The 15,928-nt window shown below is 40.3% G+C and overlaps 1 protein-coding gene across 3 annotated transcripts; it reads left to right on the top strand.

The window, feature by feature from the left end:
• The first annotated feature begins 638 nt into the window (after positions 1–638).
• bin1a (bridging integrator 1a) lies at positions 639–15,323 on the top strand. Of its 3 annotated transcripts, XM_079665176.1 has the most exons (19): positions 641–983; positions 1,832–1,912; positions 2,148–2,202; positions 2,304–2,398; positions 3,107–3,202; positions 3,339–3,449; positions 3,539–3,631; positions 3,820–3,905; positions 4,083–4,158; positions 4,571–4,635; positions 5,234–5,278; positions 6,124–6,199; positions 6,630–6,752; positions 8,120–8,140; positions 10,524–10,946; positions 11,504–11,557; positions 12,094–12,168; positions 12,290–12,391; positions 12,563–15,323. In XM_079665176.1, the coding sequence occupies exons 1-19, from the start codon at positions 897–899 to the stop codon at positions 12,662–12,664; spliced, it is 1,866 nt and encodes a 621-aa protein (XP_079521302.1). In that variant the 5' UTR covers positions 641–896; the 3' UTR covers positions 12,665–15,323. The 3 variants fall into 3 exon arrangements, with proteins under 3 accessions (XP_079521303.1, XP_079521302.1, XP_079521304.1); XM_079665177.1 differs by lacking the exon at positions 5,234–5,278 and having other exon boundaries at positions 639–983; XM_079665178.1 differs by lacking the exon at positions 10,524–10,946 and having other exon boundaries at positions 644–983.
• Positions 15,324–15,928: the final 605 nt, after the last annotated feature.

A 15,928-nucleotide genomic window follows, 5' to 3' on the forward strand; every position in this document is an offset into this window, starting at 1 on the left:
CAACCTGAAAAATTATTTCAAATACTTTTTTTGGTTTTGAACACAACATTGTATTTTTCAAAGTTCAGGACGAAAACTTGGACTTTCAAATAAATTGTATTTTTTTGAATGATCAAAGCTTATGACCCTGAAATAGCTCCATACATTAACAGCTGCAGGAAAAAAAACAATAAACTTAATTCTCGAAACCTACATTTGTTTTTCTTAGTGTCTAGGAGTGATTACTTGATGATTCACTTGATTTCTGACCTTCCTTTTATAGTGAAATATGAAATGTCACTGCATGTGTTATGTAACGATATAATATCATATTAGGACAGTTGGACCTGTGAAACGTTAATAGACAGTTGTCGAGAAGGTCTGATTTCTTATTATTTTTACAATGCGTTTTTGGCTATACTGTACACTGTGACTGCTGGTATGTATTAAACATGGATTCATTGATCAATGAAAGACTAAATGATCATATGTATTCAAGCAATTTTCAAGGTAAAAAACTACTACATTTCAAAGATCAACAAATATATATTTGTTTGTGGAAATTGTAAAATAATATTCAAAACAGCAGATTGTGCTCATAATGTAGCTCGTAGTCTCGTTTATCTTCCCCTTGTGGACGCGCAGCAGCATCTGTGCCTTTAAGAGCATCTCTGACAGCATCCTCTTCTGTCACGGACGCGCACACAGCAGCTCAACATTTGAGAATACAGCTTAGCTTTCTGCATCCACATCCTCCTAGAGATACAATCATAACATCCCATAATTACATTTATCACCAAATATTTCTCCACTGGACATTGATGAATTTGTCTCAACGGTCGCCGTAGCGGTCCATCCGATCGTTATTGCTCTTATTTCCTTCCTTCCCGCATCCAAAGACAGATCTACGCTACAAGATGGCTGAGTTGAATTTGGGGAAGGGGCTGACCGCAGGGAAAGTGGCCAGCAACGTTCAGAAAAAACTGACGAGAGCCCAAGAAAAGGTAAGACGTGCTCACTAATGTGTAAATGTATAGGGAATTACAATGCAGGCCTACAAGCCGCGAAGCAGCAGTGCCGCATCCTCCACCGAGGCGCAGTGTCGCATCACGACATCCTCATAGGAGCAGGGATGCTGTATTTGGGGATGGGGATATCCTCTTTAAACACATCGTTTCTGAACTCAATGTCATGCAGCGGGCACGTGCATATTGCAGCGAGATATACTATATAACCCTGCTCATAATTTAGCACATAACTGGAAGGTTTCAGGCATTTTAAATCCCCCTTTGGGTATTTCATTGACAGCTTGTCACAGAGATGGTGGCTGCAGAAACACTGTCTTTCGTTTTTCTAGCAGTACGATGATGGGTAGCGCATGCTGCAATACGTTCTGTATAGATGGCAGATGTGAGGCCTAGTCAATGCGTTCATGCACCTGCGCGTTGTTTTCTGAATAAAGGGCAGGGGGCGCTATTCTATCATAATGCATCATTTGCTGTAGGGTTAAATAGAGACAGGCAGAGAGCAAACCGATAATGATGCCCCTGTAAACCCAGTGTGCGTTAACAATGTGTGAATGCCATTGAATAACAAGATGTGACGTGATGTGGTATAAGGCATGCTTCTATACATGATATACTGACAATGTGATTTATTTCTGCTTACCTTTTAGAAGATTAAACAGTATTTGTTTATTTTTTGTTCCCATTGCGCGTACAATAAAAGAGACATGTATATTACGGTTGAAAACATTGAGAGATCAAGACAGGAAATCTGATGAATGTTTAGTATAAATTGCTAACCTTACCCTCAGTATTGTTATTAATGTTATCATGGGTTTGACTGACAGGTTCTTCAGAAGCTTGGCAAAGCTGATGAGACCAAAGATATTGCTTTTGAGGAAGAAGTGATCAACTTCAACAAACAATATGTGAGTACAGTCCAATGAATGGTACTTTTCAGTATGGAGCTATAATGTACATTTGCCTGGAAATCAATAAAGCTGCTCCAAATATAATTATTCATATTATGCCAACTGAATTTAGCATTTGTTATAACAGGTTAACGTTTGCTGATTTTAAATGATGTAGCTAACTGTTAGAGAATGTGTCTCCTCACTGGGATGTTTTGTGTTCTGAGCCCCATGTTTTGTTTTTCACCCTAAGACTGAAGGCAGCAAACTGCAAAGGGACCTAAGGGCATACCTGGAAGCAGTAAAAGGTGACACACACAACCATGTATTTGCATGCTGTACATATAAACACACAATAGAAGAGGAACAAATACACAGGTGTTCCACTAATGTATGTGTATCTCCTCAGCCATGCACGAGTCCTCCAAAAACGTGCAGGGGTGTTTGGCTGACATGTATGAGCCGGAGTGGTACGGCAAGAAGGAGGTGGATTCCATTGCGGAGGTGAGAAACTCTTTTCATGGAGGTGTTTAATAAACAGAGATTGCCTGCATCTCTGAGAGTGTGAGGACACACTGATTTCCCTGTAGAGGTCACAGACACTTTTCTTATTAAAGAATATCAGTTGATTGTCTGTGTGTGTGTGTGTGTGTGTGTTTGTGTGTGTGTGTGTGTGTGTGTGTGTGTGTGTGTGTGTGTGTGTGTGTGTGTGTGTGTGTGTGTGTGTGTGTGTGTGTGTGTGTCTGTTTGTGTGTGTGTGTGTGCACGGCTCTCTTTAGAGACAATTTTTTCTCAGTGTGAGATTGTGTCCTCTTGGCAGAAAGAGCGAAATTATACATTAAAATCTCTTGTGATAAATGTTGAGTAGCTCTTTAGATTTTCCTCCGACGCTTTTAAGTATATTACAATTGAAATGACTTTTTTGTTAATGGCTCTAATGCGACAAATCTCCCACGAGCTAGCTGCTACAAGATTCTGCAATCAGTAAAAAGGGTTTTAATGCCGTTCTTAATTTAGATAACGAACCATGAGCCAAGATTTGGCAACAGAGCTACTGGAATGTAATCAAAAATGGTGGACAAATACATCCAGGGGGGCATAATGCAACCTTAAAACAAGCAATAACAGCCTGTTAATAAAAGAGCAAACCCAATGTATCCTCTTTAATCTCTCATTGTGTGTATGGTACAATTATGTCCATCAATGCTACAGGACTGCGATGTGCTGTGGACTGACTACCATCAGAAGTTGGTCGATCATGCCCTCATCTCCATGGATACCTACCTTGGCCAGTTCCCTGATATCAAGGTAAGCTGTGTGGTCCATATATGTTAACCCAATATTAGTGCTGAGAAACAAGTGAATGTTTGGAAGATGAAAACAGACGGTTCCTTGCAGGTGAAGACACGTAACACGACTATGTGCTCTCCCCTTTTCTGCTCAGTCACGTATAGCTAAGAGGGACAGGAAGCTGGTGGATTACGACAGTGCCAGGCACAACTATGCTACCACACACAAGACCAAGAAAAAGGACGGGGGCATTAAAATCACCAAGGTAAACTAATTAAAAAACCTGGCACTATGTGCAATTATATAAATATAAATATCACTTTTTCCATGTTGTTTTCTTGGTTTTTCTTCAAGCCGTCGTCCTTGTTGGAGAGGGCCACTCCAGGTTGGGCTCAGGGTATCTTGTCTGCACACAATGTTGCCCAGAGCAGTCTGTCCAGGAGCCAGGTACACAACAATCTTTCATTATTTTCTATTCCTGCCATTTACTACAGTACTGTCATATATGTATGAAGGTAACATAAAAATGCGATAACAACTTGAGACAAACCATGTTGAAGAATGTTAGGGAATGCTACACACACAAACATATACAGTGGTATGTAACTGTGTGTGTGTTTGTTTGTTTGTTTCAGGCTGAAGAAGAGTTGGATAGAGCCCAGAAGGTGTTTGAGGAGATTAATATTGACTTGCAAGAGGAATTACCTTCACTCTGGAACAGGTGCGTACGTGTGTGTGAGTGTCTGGAGAAATTGATTCTCCCGCTGATAGATGGACGCTGTAATTACATTTCACTTACATCCATGTTACATTGCTTACCGTTACACGCTGTTAAACTAAGTCAAGACAATCATGCAATCAATACTGACTTTCTCCCTTTCTTCTTCTCCCTTTTTAGTCGTGTCGGGTTTTATGTCAGCACCTTTCAGAGTTTGTCTGGTTTTGAGGAGAAGTTTCACAAGGAAATTGGCCGGGTGAGTCTTGTGTATAGACCTCTGCTAATGCTGGATTTAGATAAACACTGGGAAACACACATTGACTTGTTACGCCAGATAACAGTTGATGAAGAATGTCAACAGTGCACTATTAAACAACATCAGCAAATTAATCTAAAAAAAACATATTGCAGACATTGGGTTTTAACTGAATGCAGAGAGATTATTTTCTATGGTTTCTATCTGAATTTGGACATGATGATGCAAACAAGCTGTGGCAGACATTCACACTTTGCAGAATCTAGAAGATGATATACAGAGCCAGAAGAACAGAAAACACATTGTCATGATTTTTCTCAAAGAATGTGCATTGATCGTGCCACAAAAGTGTAGGACGATGATGATGTAATGTAATTGTTATATCTAACCCATTGTCTTTCCCCCTCTACAGTTGGATCAGGATTTGTATGACGTCTTGGATACTTTGGAGGATAGAGGCACAGAGGCAGCAAGCAGGTTGGTTCCTTAAACATCCAACATAGGAATTCTGAAGAGATTCACAAAATAAAGCAGCAAGGTATATTTTCAGCATATAGGTATTCAATGTAATCTATGAATATCAGCACATGTTCAGGTAACAGTGATGCTATTCAGTACTCAAAAGTACTGAGATATTTTGTAAATATCGCACTAAGGTGAAAACCCAGTTACATTTGGGCAATTCCAACATATCCCTAGTCTGCCTGAACACATGTGTTTGTGTGAAACGCTGAGCCTCATCAGTCAATCACTGACCGGTTAGTCATCAGCCACCAAAGAAAATACTTGCTTGGTTGCATATTTATTGCACCTTCTAGAAATGGGCAAATATCTTTTCAGAAATGTACGCAAATATTTAAACTTCTTGAGAGCACACAATTCATCGTGCCTTATGAATACACTGTGCTGCATTGGAAGTTGAATCAGCAGTGAATTACGCGGTTATGTTATTTCTAACAATCACATACAAAACATATGGATCAAAACATCATTCTTAAAAACATGTTAAGCTACAGGAATACACAAACAATGAGGCATGCATTAACCTGGAGCCATCCCTGAACCCCCCTTTCAGAAAGACAGAATCCCGCGGCGCCTCATCGTCAGGAACAAATAGGAGGTAACCTACAGCCACTGTGGTAACCATGGTGACACAACTGTTGTCTGTCTGTCCGACTGACCTGTCTGTCCAGCTGTCTGTCTGTCAGTCAGTCTGCAGGTTTGAAGGAGAAGTAGTGCTTCGTTGTGACGTGAATTCACGGAAACACAGATGGTAGAGCTGTGCACCCAGATATAAGAGTTGAGCAAAACTGCATGTTAAACGCTGCACCTGGCAACACTGTTACGCAACAATACAACTCTAATACCCAAGGTACTGAGTAGTAATATACATGGCTGGGTGAACACACTAGGCGGCCAAGTGACCTACAGTAAATCAGTTTCTGGGTCCCAAGTCTAAACCCTCTGTTTCACTTCGTCTGTTATTTCTTAATGAACATAAACCTGCTAATAACAAACCACGAGACTAAGTTGTACCCTCTTGAGTTTTTACCTCCTGCGATTTGAACAGTCCGATATACAGAATTGCCTGGTCTAGAATTACATTTAAGGTTTTTCAACTCTTATTTTCTGGGGCTGTTTTGCCAGCTTTAGAATATAGTAATATCACAGTGAATGCTTCTAACACTGAGCGCTTGTGAGGATTTACTCGAAGCACCGACAAAGCCTGCTTGCATGGGATGGAGGGAGGAAACGAGAGGACGGAAGACTCACTTTTTGCATGAAAGCTCTTGCAACAACAGCTTTTGTTCAGACCCTTGTACAGCATGCCTCGTCACCTCTCGAGTTGTGGTAGCTTTTAGCGGCATCTTTCAACCTTTGCTCGACCTTTCTCTCACAGCGTTTGCCTTCCTTGTTACTTTCTCTGTAATCTGTCTGTCTTTTCTATCTCTCTCTTTTACTCAGTGCGAGTGGGAAAGAAGCAGCTAACCACAGTCTCAGGCCTGGAGGACCACCGCCAATCCCCAAATCCCCATCCAAGGTAAACAAACTTCAACAAACAGACTGAGGCTGTCTCTTTATTTGGCGTTGTGTCTGAATTATTTTCTTAACACAGGTGTGAGTCAGAACAGAAATGTGGGATGCTTTTAATGTAGGAGATATAACCAGTTACTTCTGTGCTCTTCCTGCTATGACACATGAACATGTTTGTCTTCTGAGTTTGAGATTTTTAAATCTAATTTTGGAAAACAACAAACACACTCAAGCATACTGTCTAATAATTTAGAAACATTAAACAACATACTTCTAATCACTTTTGATTCACTTCCCTCCCCTGAGCAACTGTGACTCTTGAAATAGATGTGATACATTTTCTTCCGGTGTAAACTTTGAAATAAATACATTGAAACAACTTAATTCATCCTAAAATGCAGACCGAATTTGAGCCTCTCTCTCTCTCTCTGTTTCAGCTGAGGCCTGCAATGCCTCCTCCCCCCAAGGTGACCCCCTGTAAGGAGTTGAAAACAGAGAACATCATCAGCATGTTTGATGCTGCAGCGGCTCCTGATATCAGCGTCACCTCCCCGACAGAGGTGAGTGAGCGGCTGCTGTCTACAAACAGACAGCCTTTTAACTTGTAACTCTCCAGCACAGGTCAGAGTCTGGCCCTCCTTCTACGTCTGCTATTCTATCTGATTCTATTCTATTCTTTTTGCTTCCATTCTATCCCATATTCTATTAGTTTCTAATCTATTCTACACCATACTGTTTTTTATCCCACCATACTCTATACTTTACCATTCCATTATATTACTTCTATTCTAATTTATTATTTTCTGATCTATTCCAATCTATTCTATTCCATCCTATTTGATTCTGCTTTGCCATCTCGTGTGCCTGTCCCTTGACCCTCTGTGCGCTCAGTTAGCCAATGAGCCCTCGTGTTCCTGTTGTTATCAGTTTGACAGTCCTACAGCGAGCAGCCTGCTGGACATGGACCCGGACTCTTTCAGTGCAACAACCAAAGCCTCCACGGTCACACAGGTGGATCATTTACAGCACGCACATATAGGTTGCAGAGACCCTCCTCTGCAAGAAAAGCCAAGCTTCACAAGAGATTTTATTTTGTATTCAGAAATGTTTTAAAGTCATTGTTTTATTGGTATTGATGATAACGTTTTCTTTTAGCCAACAACATTTCCAGTTCCGGTGCACTATTTGACTTTAAATATATTGAAACAAGCTTGATACATATTTAAAATCACTTAGTAAGCTTGGCATAGTTTGAGGTGTTGCTGGCTTTCTAATTGACTAAACAAGAGGTAGAGGTTGGCATGACGATCTGTAGAAACCTGCTTTTAGTGCAATCAGTAGTTAACAGAGCAAAGTGACCCTAATCAGAGCAGAACGTCCTGGAGTTAGATAGATGACAACGTCTGGATCTTTTGTGGTTGTGATATTTCTGTATGTAGTGAAGTGATTCATTCGATTTACAGCATTAAAGCACTAACATAAACACATGTATCATTCACAATTGAGCTGTTATCGTTCAAGTGTTCTTGAATATAGAGTACATAGAGTTCAGTAAACAACCCCTGACTAAAATGTTCAAGGCTGTCACATGACAATGACAAAAATGGGGTTTTGTGTTGACTCTTTGACATTTTCATGTGCAACAGCTAATTTAAACAATAAATTAGACTACAAAGGTTTTCTTAATGCATTTTCTCCCACATTTGACTCACTCTGTGGGTGGCATGTCCAATGAACATATGACAGTGGCCCCTCTTTGCATTTATTACTTCAATCTTTACTTATTAAACCGATTCTCTGCTTTCCTGTTCTGCTGGAGATCTGTTGCTATGGGCTTGTAGCTTTGGAGCATGGGTATTGCAACTAGAATGTCTACTTTAAAACACAATTTAGTTATTAATGTGTTGCATCTTCTGTTTTTTCAAAGCCTGCAAACTGGGACTCATGGGTAAGCATATCATCCTCATCCTACTTGTGTTCTTAATGTGCAAAATATATAATAATCATTATGATCATCATCTTCATCAGCATACTCTCATTTGATTTCATACTACCATTCATTTGTGTGTCCTTGCTTACATTTACGACTAATGTAGCCATTATAAGCCGCAGGGTCCCTGTGCTGGCTGGGACAGGCACAACATGCTTAGCAGGGACTTCTATAATGGCGACTACTCTATAGAAAGAAGCTTTTCCTGAATGTATCTCTATCATTTGTCCGTCCCAAATCTGTTTGTGCGTCATCTTTGTGTCTGCAGTGCTTTGATGTGATAACACTAAACACTGAAGTGATTGTTGTACAGCACAAATAGAACCTGGGAATGAGCTCGGGTCAATTCAGTTTCAAATTGACATTTTACATTGTTATATTCAGTATATTTAATTTATGAAATTAAACACAAATGGTGTCGGATGTGCAATCCTCTTTTAGGAGCTCTCTCTTTCACATTACTATAGGTTTGGAAGGCACAGTATGTAAACAGAATACATTATTTATTGTGAGACACCACTGGTAAAAGATAACACAAATCACACACCCTTATTATAAATGTAATTATACATTTAAAAGCTCTTTGTGAAATAATTTGTAACTGAATCAACCTCCTTTCTTTCTATTCCCCCTCCTTCCTGTGTGTTTACATGTCGCAGTACATGTACAGCCTTTACATGATAGCTCCATGCTCCATGTGACACACAGGGAACGGTTTTGTTCTGAAAGTTGAGTGAAGTTGCCCATGTTCTCACTGGATCGTTTCATGGAAATGAGACTGGTAAACTCATAAGGGCTAGTGGGCAACTTCACAAAGCCTTGTGACATTCCGACCATTAACTAACTTTTCCGTTCATCCCTATTCCTGTAAGAGAGACGTGTCTCAACAAACATACAACTCTGCTGTATCAGAGCTTGAGGCAAAGCAGTGATAGCTCAGAAAGGAACGACACTTCTACTCTTACAAAGCTTCCTTCCTCTTTCTCCATCTGAACATAGCCGTGGGAATATAAACCTGCAAACTACACGCAGAAGATCCGACATCTATTTTCTGATGGGAAAAGGCTGACAGTGTTTGCGTTTCTGCCTTCTGCTGCCACCCTTCCTTATCTTCATCTGTCTTTTTTTTTTTAACCTGAACCTTCTCTGTAAAGGTTTATCCTACATCATTCTTCTTGGGTCTCATGATTATGATGATGGTGATGATGATCACTTTCTGCTGAACTCCTCCCATCAATGTCAATTAGCATCTTTCATGGCCTGGTTCAGCTCATACAGTATGTAGCAAAACTGTTCCGTATTCCCTTATTTTCTCTTCAAAAATATCAACCTAAATAATGCTTTATGCCATCTCCCTGACTCTTATCCATGTTTAAATCTTTTAAAAGGCCATTCTACTGGTTTACTAGGTTTTTGCTCTTTAACTAGTCAGCCATTACCTACAACCTACCACATTAACTGACAACCATTTTCAAAACAGTGGTGCTTTGAGTGAAATGCTTACACCATGCTAACATGCTAACAATACAAATGCTACCATGCTGATGATTAGCATGTTTTATGCTTACCATGTTCACTGCCTTGGTAGGGGCTAACGGCTTAGCTTGAAGATTAAGCATACAAAAATGATTAGTTAATGGGCTAAAGCACACAGAATCACCAGTATGGTCCTTTTAAGCTACTTTACATTTTGAATACCTTATCTGTCCTTATGACAACACAACATTAAGGGTGCGTGTCCATATAGTGTTTTTTTTCTTCCTGTAGAAAAGTGCTTTTGGTATTGGGTTGTGTGGGTTTCCTTTTTCTAGAAAACTATTTTGACAACATATCGGCATTGTTGCTGGCGATGTATGATAGATTAGCATTTCCCCTTTGCATTTTATTTAATCTTTTTATTTTTTCACCATGCGCATCAATCGGATGTATTACATGTTTAGTCTGAAAAGAAAGAGTGACAACACCTGCAGCGCTTTTCTAAGTGGTTCCATACGCTCTCTCCTCTTTGGGAACAATTAGCAAAAGATACTGGCGCTAAAAAAAGCACGATATGGATACTATGCCTATATGCACCCCTTTATCATCCCTTTAATATCTCTGTCAATTTCCTAATCTACTGTTGATCAAAAATATCCCTTAACCCATTTTGTAACTCTGGCCCTACCCTTTTTTCTTGTATTGCTTATTTCCAATCCTTTTATCATTTGAAATGCTAAACCCTTAAATCTGGCCTTAAACCTCCCGTATACCTTGCTTTTCCGTCCCTTAAAATGTCTTCAACCATTTGGTTAAATATCTCTTTTGACCTCTGCCCCCTTGAAACCTGACCCTTGCCCCTCAGCATGAGGAGAGTGATGCCCAGGAAGAATACGTCGAGCCGCACTTTGACCCAGTCATTGCTTCTGTAAATGCCTGGGGGGATGATGGCGTGCAGCCTGTCCGCTATGACCCCATAGCAGCTGCCCAAGACGGCTGGGGGGACGACGGAACAGTTCCAGTTCGCATTGACCCCGTGGCTCCGGTTGAGGAGGTAGGGGGGGATGAGGCTAATAACTATCCTGAGGCTGAAGCACAGGAGGACTGGGGCGACGACGGTGGCCCCACAGAGGAGGTGGCCCCCCCGGTGGAGGTGACCCCTCTGGAGGAGGTGGCCCCCCCGGAGGAGGTGGCACCCCCGGAAACACCGTCAGCTGAGTCTCCCATTGACGCGGCTGAGGAAGAAGCCACACCTGCTGCTGCTGCAGTGGATGATGAAGAGGGTCAGGTAACCGGAGGGAGAACAATTGAGAGATGCATCCGGACGAAAAATGGTGGATGCATCGATTTTTGGAGTAGGAGGTTTGAGCATGGGGTGCTGGAAAGAAACAGAGAGTAGATATATACATTGTGGATGAAAGATGGAGAAATCTTGAGATAGAAAACATTAGAATGCATCTGGAACAGCAGCATGGATGCATTAACTGTGACAAAGGGCAAGTTGGAAATTATTTGCTGAGGGAAAGAGATTAGTGTATACATCTGCTTCTCAATACACACAACTAATCCCAGTCACTGCTTATCACTAATCCACGCACACATAGTACTCTGGGCAAACACTTTAACTATACTGAAACTCTGCATTAGTATCCAAGCTTAACGTCTATTCAACATACTTGCTTGTATTAGTCAGGACTTTGCTGTTTAGGCTGTGTGACCTGTCCTTTCTGTCTGTCTTTGTCAGACCTGTCTGTCTGTTCTGCTTTCTTCCATTCTATCCTCCTCCTTGTTTCAATATGTCACCAGTCTCATTCTCTGGTATTGTCTTTGTCTCTCTGCTCCCAGGGTGAATCTGCAGCAGCTGCTGCAGCACCAGAGGAGGAAGCCCCGGCAGAGGGGGTATGTAAAATGGAACTACTGTGACATTCAATACCTGTTCCAATGTGTTTTTATTGCAAAATGACAGATATCATTATAATTATGTAGCATTGGATGTCAATCATATTGTTACATTATATATTGTTGTATTACAAATTGTACACCCATTCATACACAACCACTAAACGTTTCTTTGTATGACTGAATGGCATCCTTCGTTATCTCATTGACAAGCTATCTCATCCATTATGTTTGCATTTATTATTGGAGAAAATAACTGTACTGGAAGTGTTGTGACATCACATTACATTTAATTGAAACCATTATTTATTTTATGCTTTTTCCAGTACATTTAAACCTCAAGCCTTTTCTGAAATTATCCTGTTTCCAGTAGTTTCAATTTACAGACCTTTTTTTTAGAACATTCTGCTGCTATATTCTTGTGAAATCCTCTTTTTAAAAAAGTAGACTTTTGGAGGGATATTATTTCTCCTCAAAAGATGAAAGTGTTTTCAGTGTGCACTACATGTCAGTTAATAGGCCCTCTGTTTTACTAGACGCCTGAAGTAGCGGCACCATCAACAGAAGTTGCATCAGAGCCCAAAGACATTCCACCTGGCTTTTTGTTCAAGGTAAAACAGGATACAAGATTGAAAAAATCTCAATAGTGCCGAACATTTACTTAACCCAAACATATCTTTTATATATACAGAATATATGGATTTCATTAATGCTAGTATTTATGTGATATAGCTCCTGGTGATGCATGATTACGCTGCCAATGACACAGACGAACTGGAGATGAAGACTGGTGATGTGGTGTTGGTTATCTCCTTTGAAAACCCTGATGAACAGGTACAAACACACACTCACACACACACACACACACACACACACACACACACACACACACACACACACACACACACACACACACACACACACACACACACACACACACACACACACACACACACACACACACACACAGTTGTGTACATTCATTCATGATGTGTGTGTTTTAAGGATGATGGGTGGCTGATGGGAATGAAGGAGGACGACTGGAAGCAGAACAAAGAAAATGCCGCTAAAGGAGTATTCCCTGAGAACTTCACCCAGAGGCTGTGAAGAAGGAGGAGAGGACGTCATTCCAGCTTCCTTTTCATATCTGTCTTTCTCTTGCCTCAATCTTTCCTATCCTTTCTTGCCCCGATATTACCTTTCCTAGGACTTTGGCCATAGAAGCAGAGCTGTCACAGCCCTGGCTGAAATCGTGCATTTCTAAGGTCTGCTACACTGTGCTAAAAGTGGACCTTGGCATTTCTGTGGATTTCTGCCAAAATGACAGTTACAGAAGTGGCCATTTCACTGGTTCCCCTCTTTGTTGTCTTGCTTTTGCTACACCACACCGGCGGAATTGATTCGAGAATCCCGATCACGCAAGATAGATGCAGGGATTGTTGCCTCTGCAATGGCTACTGCTGCAATTGCCTAATGTCGTTTTATTCTTAGTCATGGCTCATCATTAACTTTCCAAGGCCTATTTCACCGACACAACAGAGAAAATGTCTTTTGAGCGGTGCTTTTGTTCATCTGATACTGAGAGAACAGTGTAAAATTATGAAGTCAATGCCAAGTGTAGCAAAGTATCCCTAGAGTGACACATGTAGTTATCGTAGTTGTAAGACAGGCTGACAGAAAGTTGAGCTGAGTCCTGCTTAGAAACGTTCCCCAAGGAAAGTAACACATTGAAAAGTAAAAACATATCCTAGCTGGCAATTTCCCCTAAATTATTCTAAGTGACAACATTTGCAATCTCATCAGGGACTGAATTTAGCCGCTCATTAATGAGAGTGGGTTGTTGAAACACATTTCTATTTTTGGCAATGGCCTGTTTTAGCCACATGTGTAGCCATCAATTGTCGTTTATTTCTCTTACACATGTCCATGTGCTACATGCAGCAGGCTGGTAAACATCTCAGATGCCAGTATTTCTTGTTTAATGATCCACAATCCCTCTAATTAGTCCTGGGGCTCTGCTGCTGTCACAATGCCTGTTGGACACATTCAGCCCTTGTTTTATTCCTAATTTAATGATCTACCCGTGAAACATTAGAACATGGGCCCCTTGTTGTTGTCTTGGTTTAGATCGAATAGTGATAGATTATAAACCTGTTGTTAAAATCCAAACCAATGCATTTAACTGGCATCAATCTACTTAAAGACAGCAGGAATTCAATATAAAATGCTTTACAATTCCAACAAAAATACTTTTTACAGAGCCCTATAGAGTAGAAAAAAAACAACTGGTTCCATCTTTGACAGTCATGTTTTTCAATCCTTGTTGTTTGAACTTGTGTGAAGTTGTGTTGAGTGGGCATGTAAACAAATATTTTCAAGGATTTTTTTTCACAAGGGATTCCAAATATGCATTAGCCTGGCTCGCTGAAAAGCTGGACAAAAAAACGACAAGAAAAAGACGCTGCTACTGGTAGTATAATAGTAAGGCAGATATGGTCTACCTTAAAGCTAATCAAATATATATAAACTGAGCCAGCCTCATTTGAAAAATGTGCCGAAAACAAATCCTTCCATTTGCATTGAGACACCCTAACTCAAATGCAGATGATTCAGAATATGCACCAGAGCAACTTCTTTTATTTTTGTATGCTGCCAAGCAATGATTACATATAGCCTAATATATATGTCAACATAATTGCCAACTTACTGTAGGATGTTATGGAGTGTTTTGTACTTCTGTCAGGTTTACTGCTCTCAACATTGCCGCTTACTGTAGATCATCGAAACAATCTCACATGCATCCAGTCACTGACTCAGAAGAGATGCACATTGCTCATGATGTTGTTAATAAGTGTGCGAGAAAATGGTTGTGTGCGGTTGTATGTGTGTGTTTACGGGTTGTTTGAAAACATCAATTCTTTATCTATAGGCTATTGTTATTGAACAATATCACCACCACCTACCAGGGAATGAGGTAGTTCGTTTTGCTGGAAGTTTTGGACCAACCCAAACGTATTTGGGTCTTTTTCCAATGGCTGGTATTATGGTTCCAGGTGTTATTGTGCATTTGTTGTGTATAAGTGTAATTTTGCCAAGCTGTGATGACAGATACATATTCTATAAAAACATTCATATCTGTATGTGAGTTACTGTGAGCATGCTGAATTCCCATGTGTTGTTGTGTGAACACCCTTAATTTAAGACGATGATACTTTGGTCACTTTTGAGGCAGCTGAAACAGGCAATTTCTTTATTTTGTATTATTTATTTTGCTATTCTAAATAGAGTGAGGCTGGGTGGTTATATATAATGTGTGTTTTTCCACCGTTCCCTCTCAAATCAGTCCTGATTATAATTGCCTGTGATCCATCAGCCTTGCCTCAAAATGTCTCCAGGGTATCGTGGTCCAAACAGACCTAAACATGATTACATGGAGACAGGACACAGAGAACATCTACAAACCACCAGACTCAGATGGACACATTTTTGTAATGGTTTTCAGTATTTAAACAACTTAAGATGTGCATGATTTTTTCATATGTATTTGAAGAAGCCTCACATGTGAGAACATCACCTGCACATTTAGGTTAACCACTTTCATATTTTTTATTTTTAAACATATGTAATTTGGTGAGCGTTTCATCTGGGTCTGGTTCTCTATTGTCTGTATGGATAATGAAGTGTCCTGTGATGAGATATGGGATATGACAAAAAGGTTTTTCCTGTACCTAACTGACCAATAATAATAAAGATTAAATAGAATCTACTTTGGTTTATTTATTTGTTCTACTTTCAGAAGGTTTCTAACGGATGTCAGTGCAGTCGGATTCTCTTGAAGCCTCATCGTCTTGTCCTAAGTCCTTTTGAATGATCCTAACCACTATTCCTTAATCCTGTGACGTTTCACTCAGAGGTCAAGGAATAGTGGTTAGGAAAAGACATTGATTTTTGGACAATTTGACCGCGACCCAGGTCTTCTATACATGCACTGAAGCATCCAGCAGGGTGTGCTGTGTTCAATGACTTACTCTCCACCCAAAATAAAAAAGGAGAAAAGCATGCAGGCATCATGAGGATGAAAGAGGAGTTGTTACTGTGTGCTGCTGTCCGTGGTACTGAAACCAAGCAGCAGCCCACCCTGTAACCACAGGCTGCATTCACAATGTGCAAGCTGTTGCAATTCATGACTATTTACAGCGATTGCTCACTTTTATTGCGCTTCACGTATCAACATGTAACAGATGAGTATCAGCACATGTCCAAAACAGAGCTGCTATCTCATTGGTGTTTCTGAAGAAAAATAAATCCCAGGCCTGTCTGTCAGAACAAGCGTTAAGTAAATAAAGACTTTATAACATAGAGTAAACAGTA

Source organism: Notothenia rossii (assembly GCF_949606895.1).
Source record: "Notothenia rossii genome assembly, chromosome: 2".
Lineage (NCBI taxonomy): Eukaryota > Metazoa > Chordata > Actinopteri > Perciformes > Nototheniidae > Notothenia > Notothenia rossii.

What these genes read in the sequence shown, in the direction of transcription:
- bin1a (XM_079665176.1), top strand. Translation starts at nt 897, where the DNA reads ATGGCTGAGTTGAATTTGGGGAAGGGGCTGACCGCAGGGAAAGTGGCC. An exon ending in TGGATGATGAAGAGGGTCAG is followed by an intron (nt 10,947 to 11,503) that starts GTAACCGGAGGG and finishes CTCTGCTCCCAG; the next exon opens with GGTGAATCTGCAGCAGCTGC. An exon ending in TTGAAAACCCTGATGAACAG is followed by an intron (nt 12,392 to 12,562) that starts GTACAAACACAC and finishes GTGTGTTTTAAG; the next exon opens with GATGATGGGTGGCTGATGGG.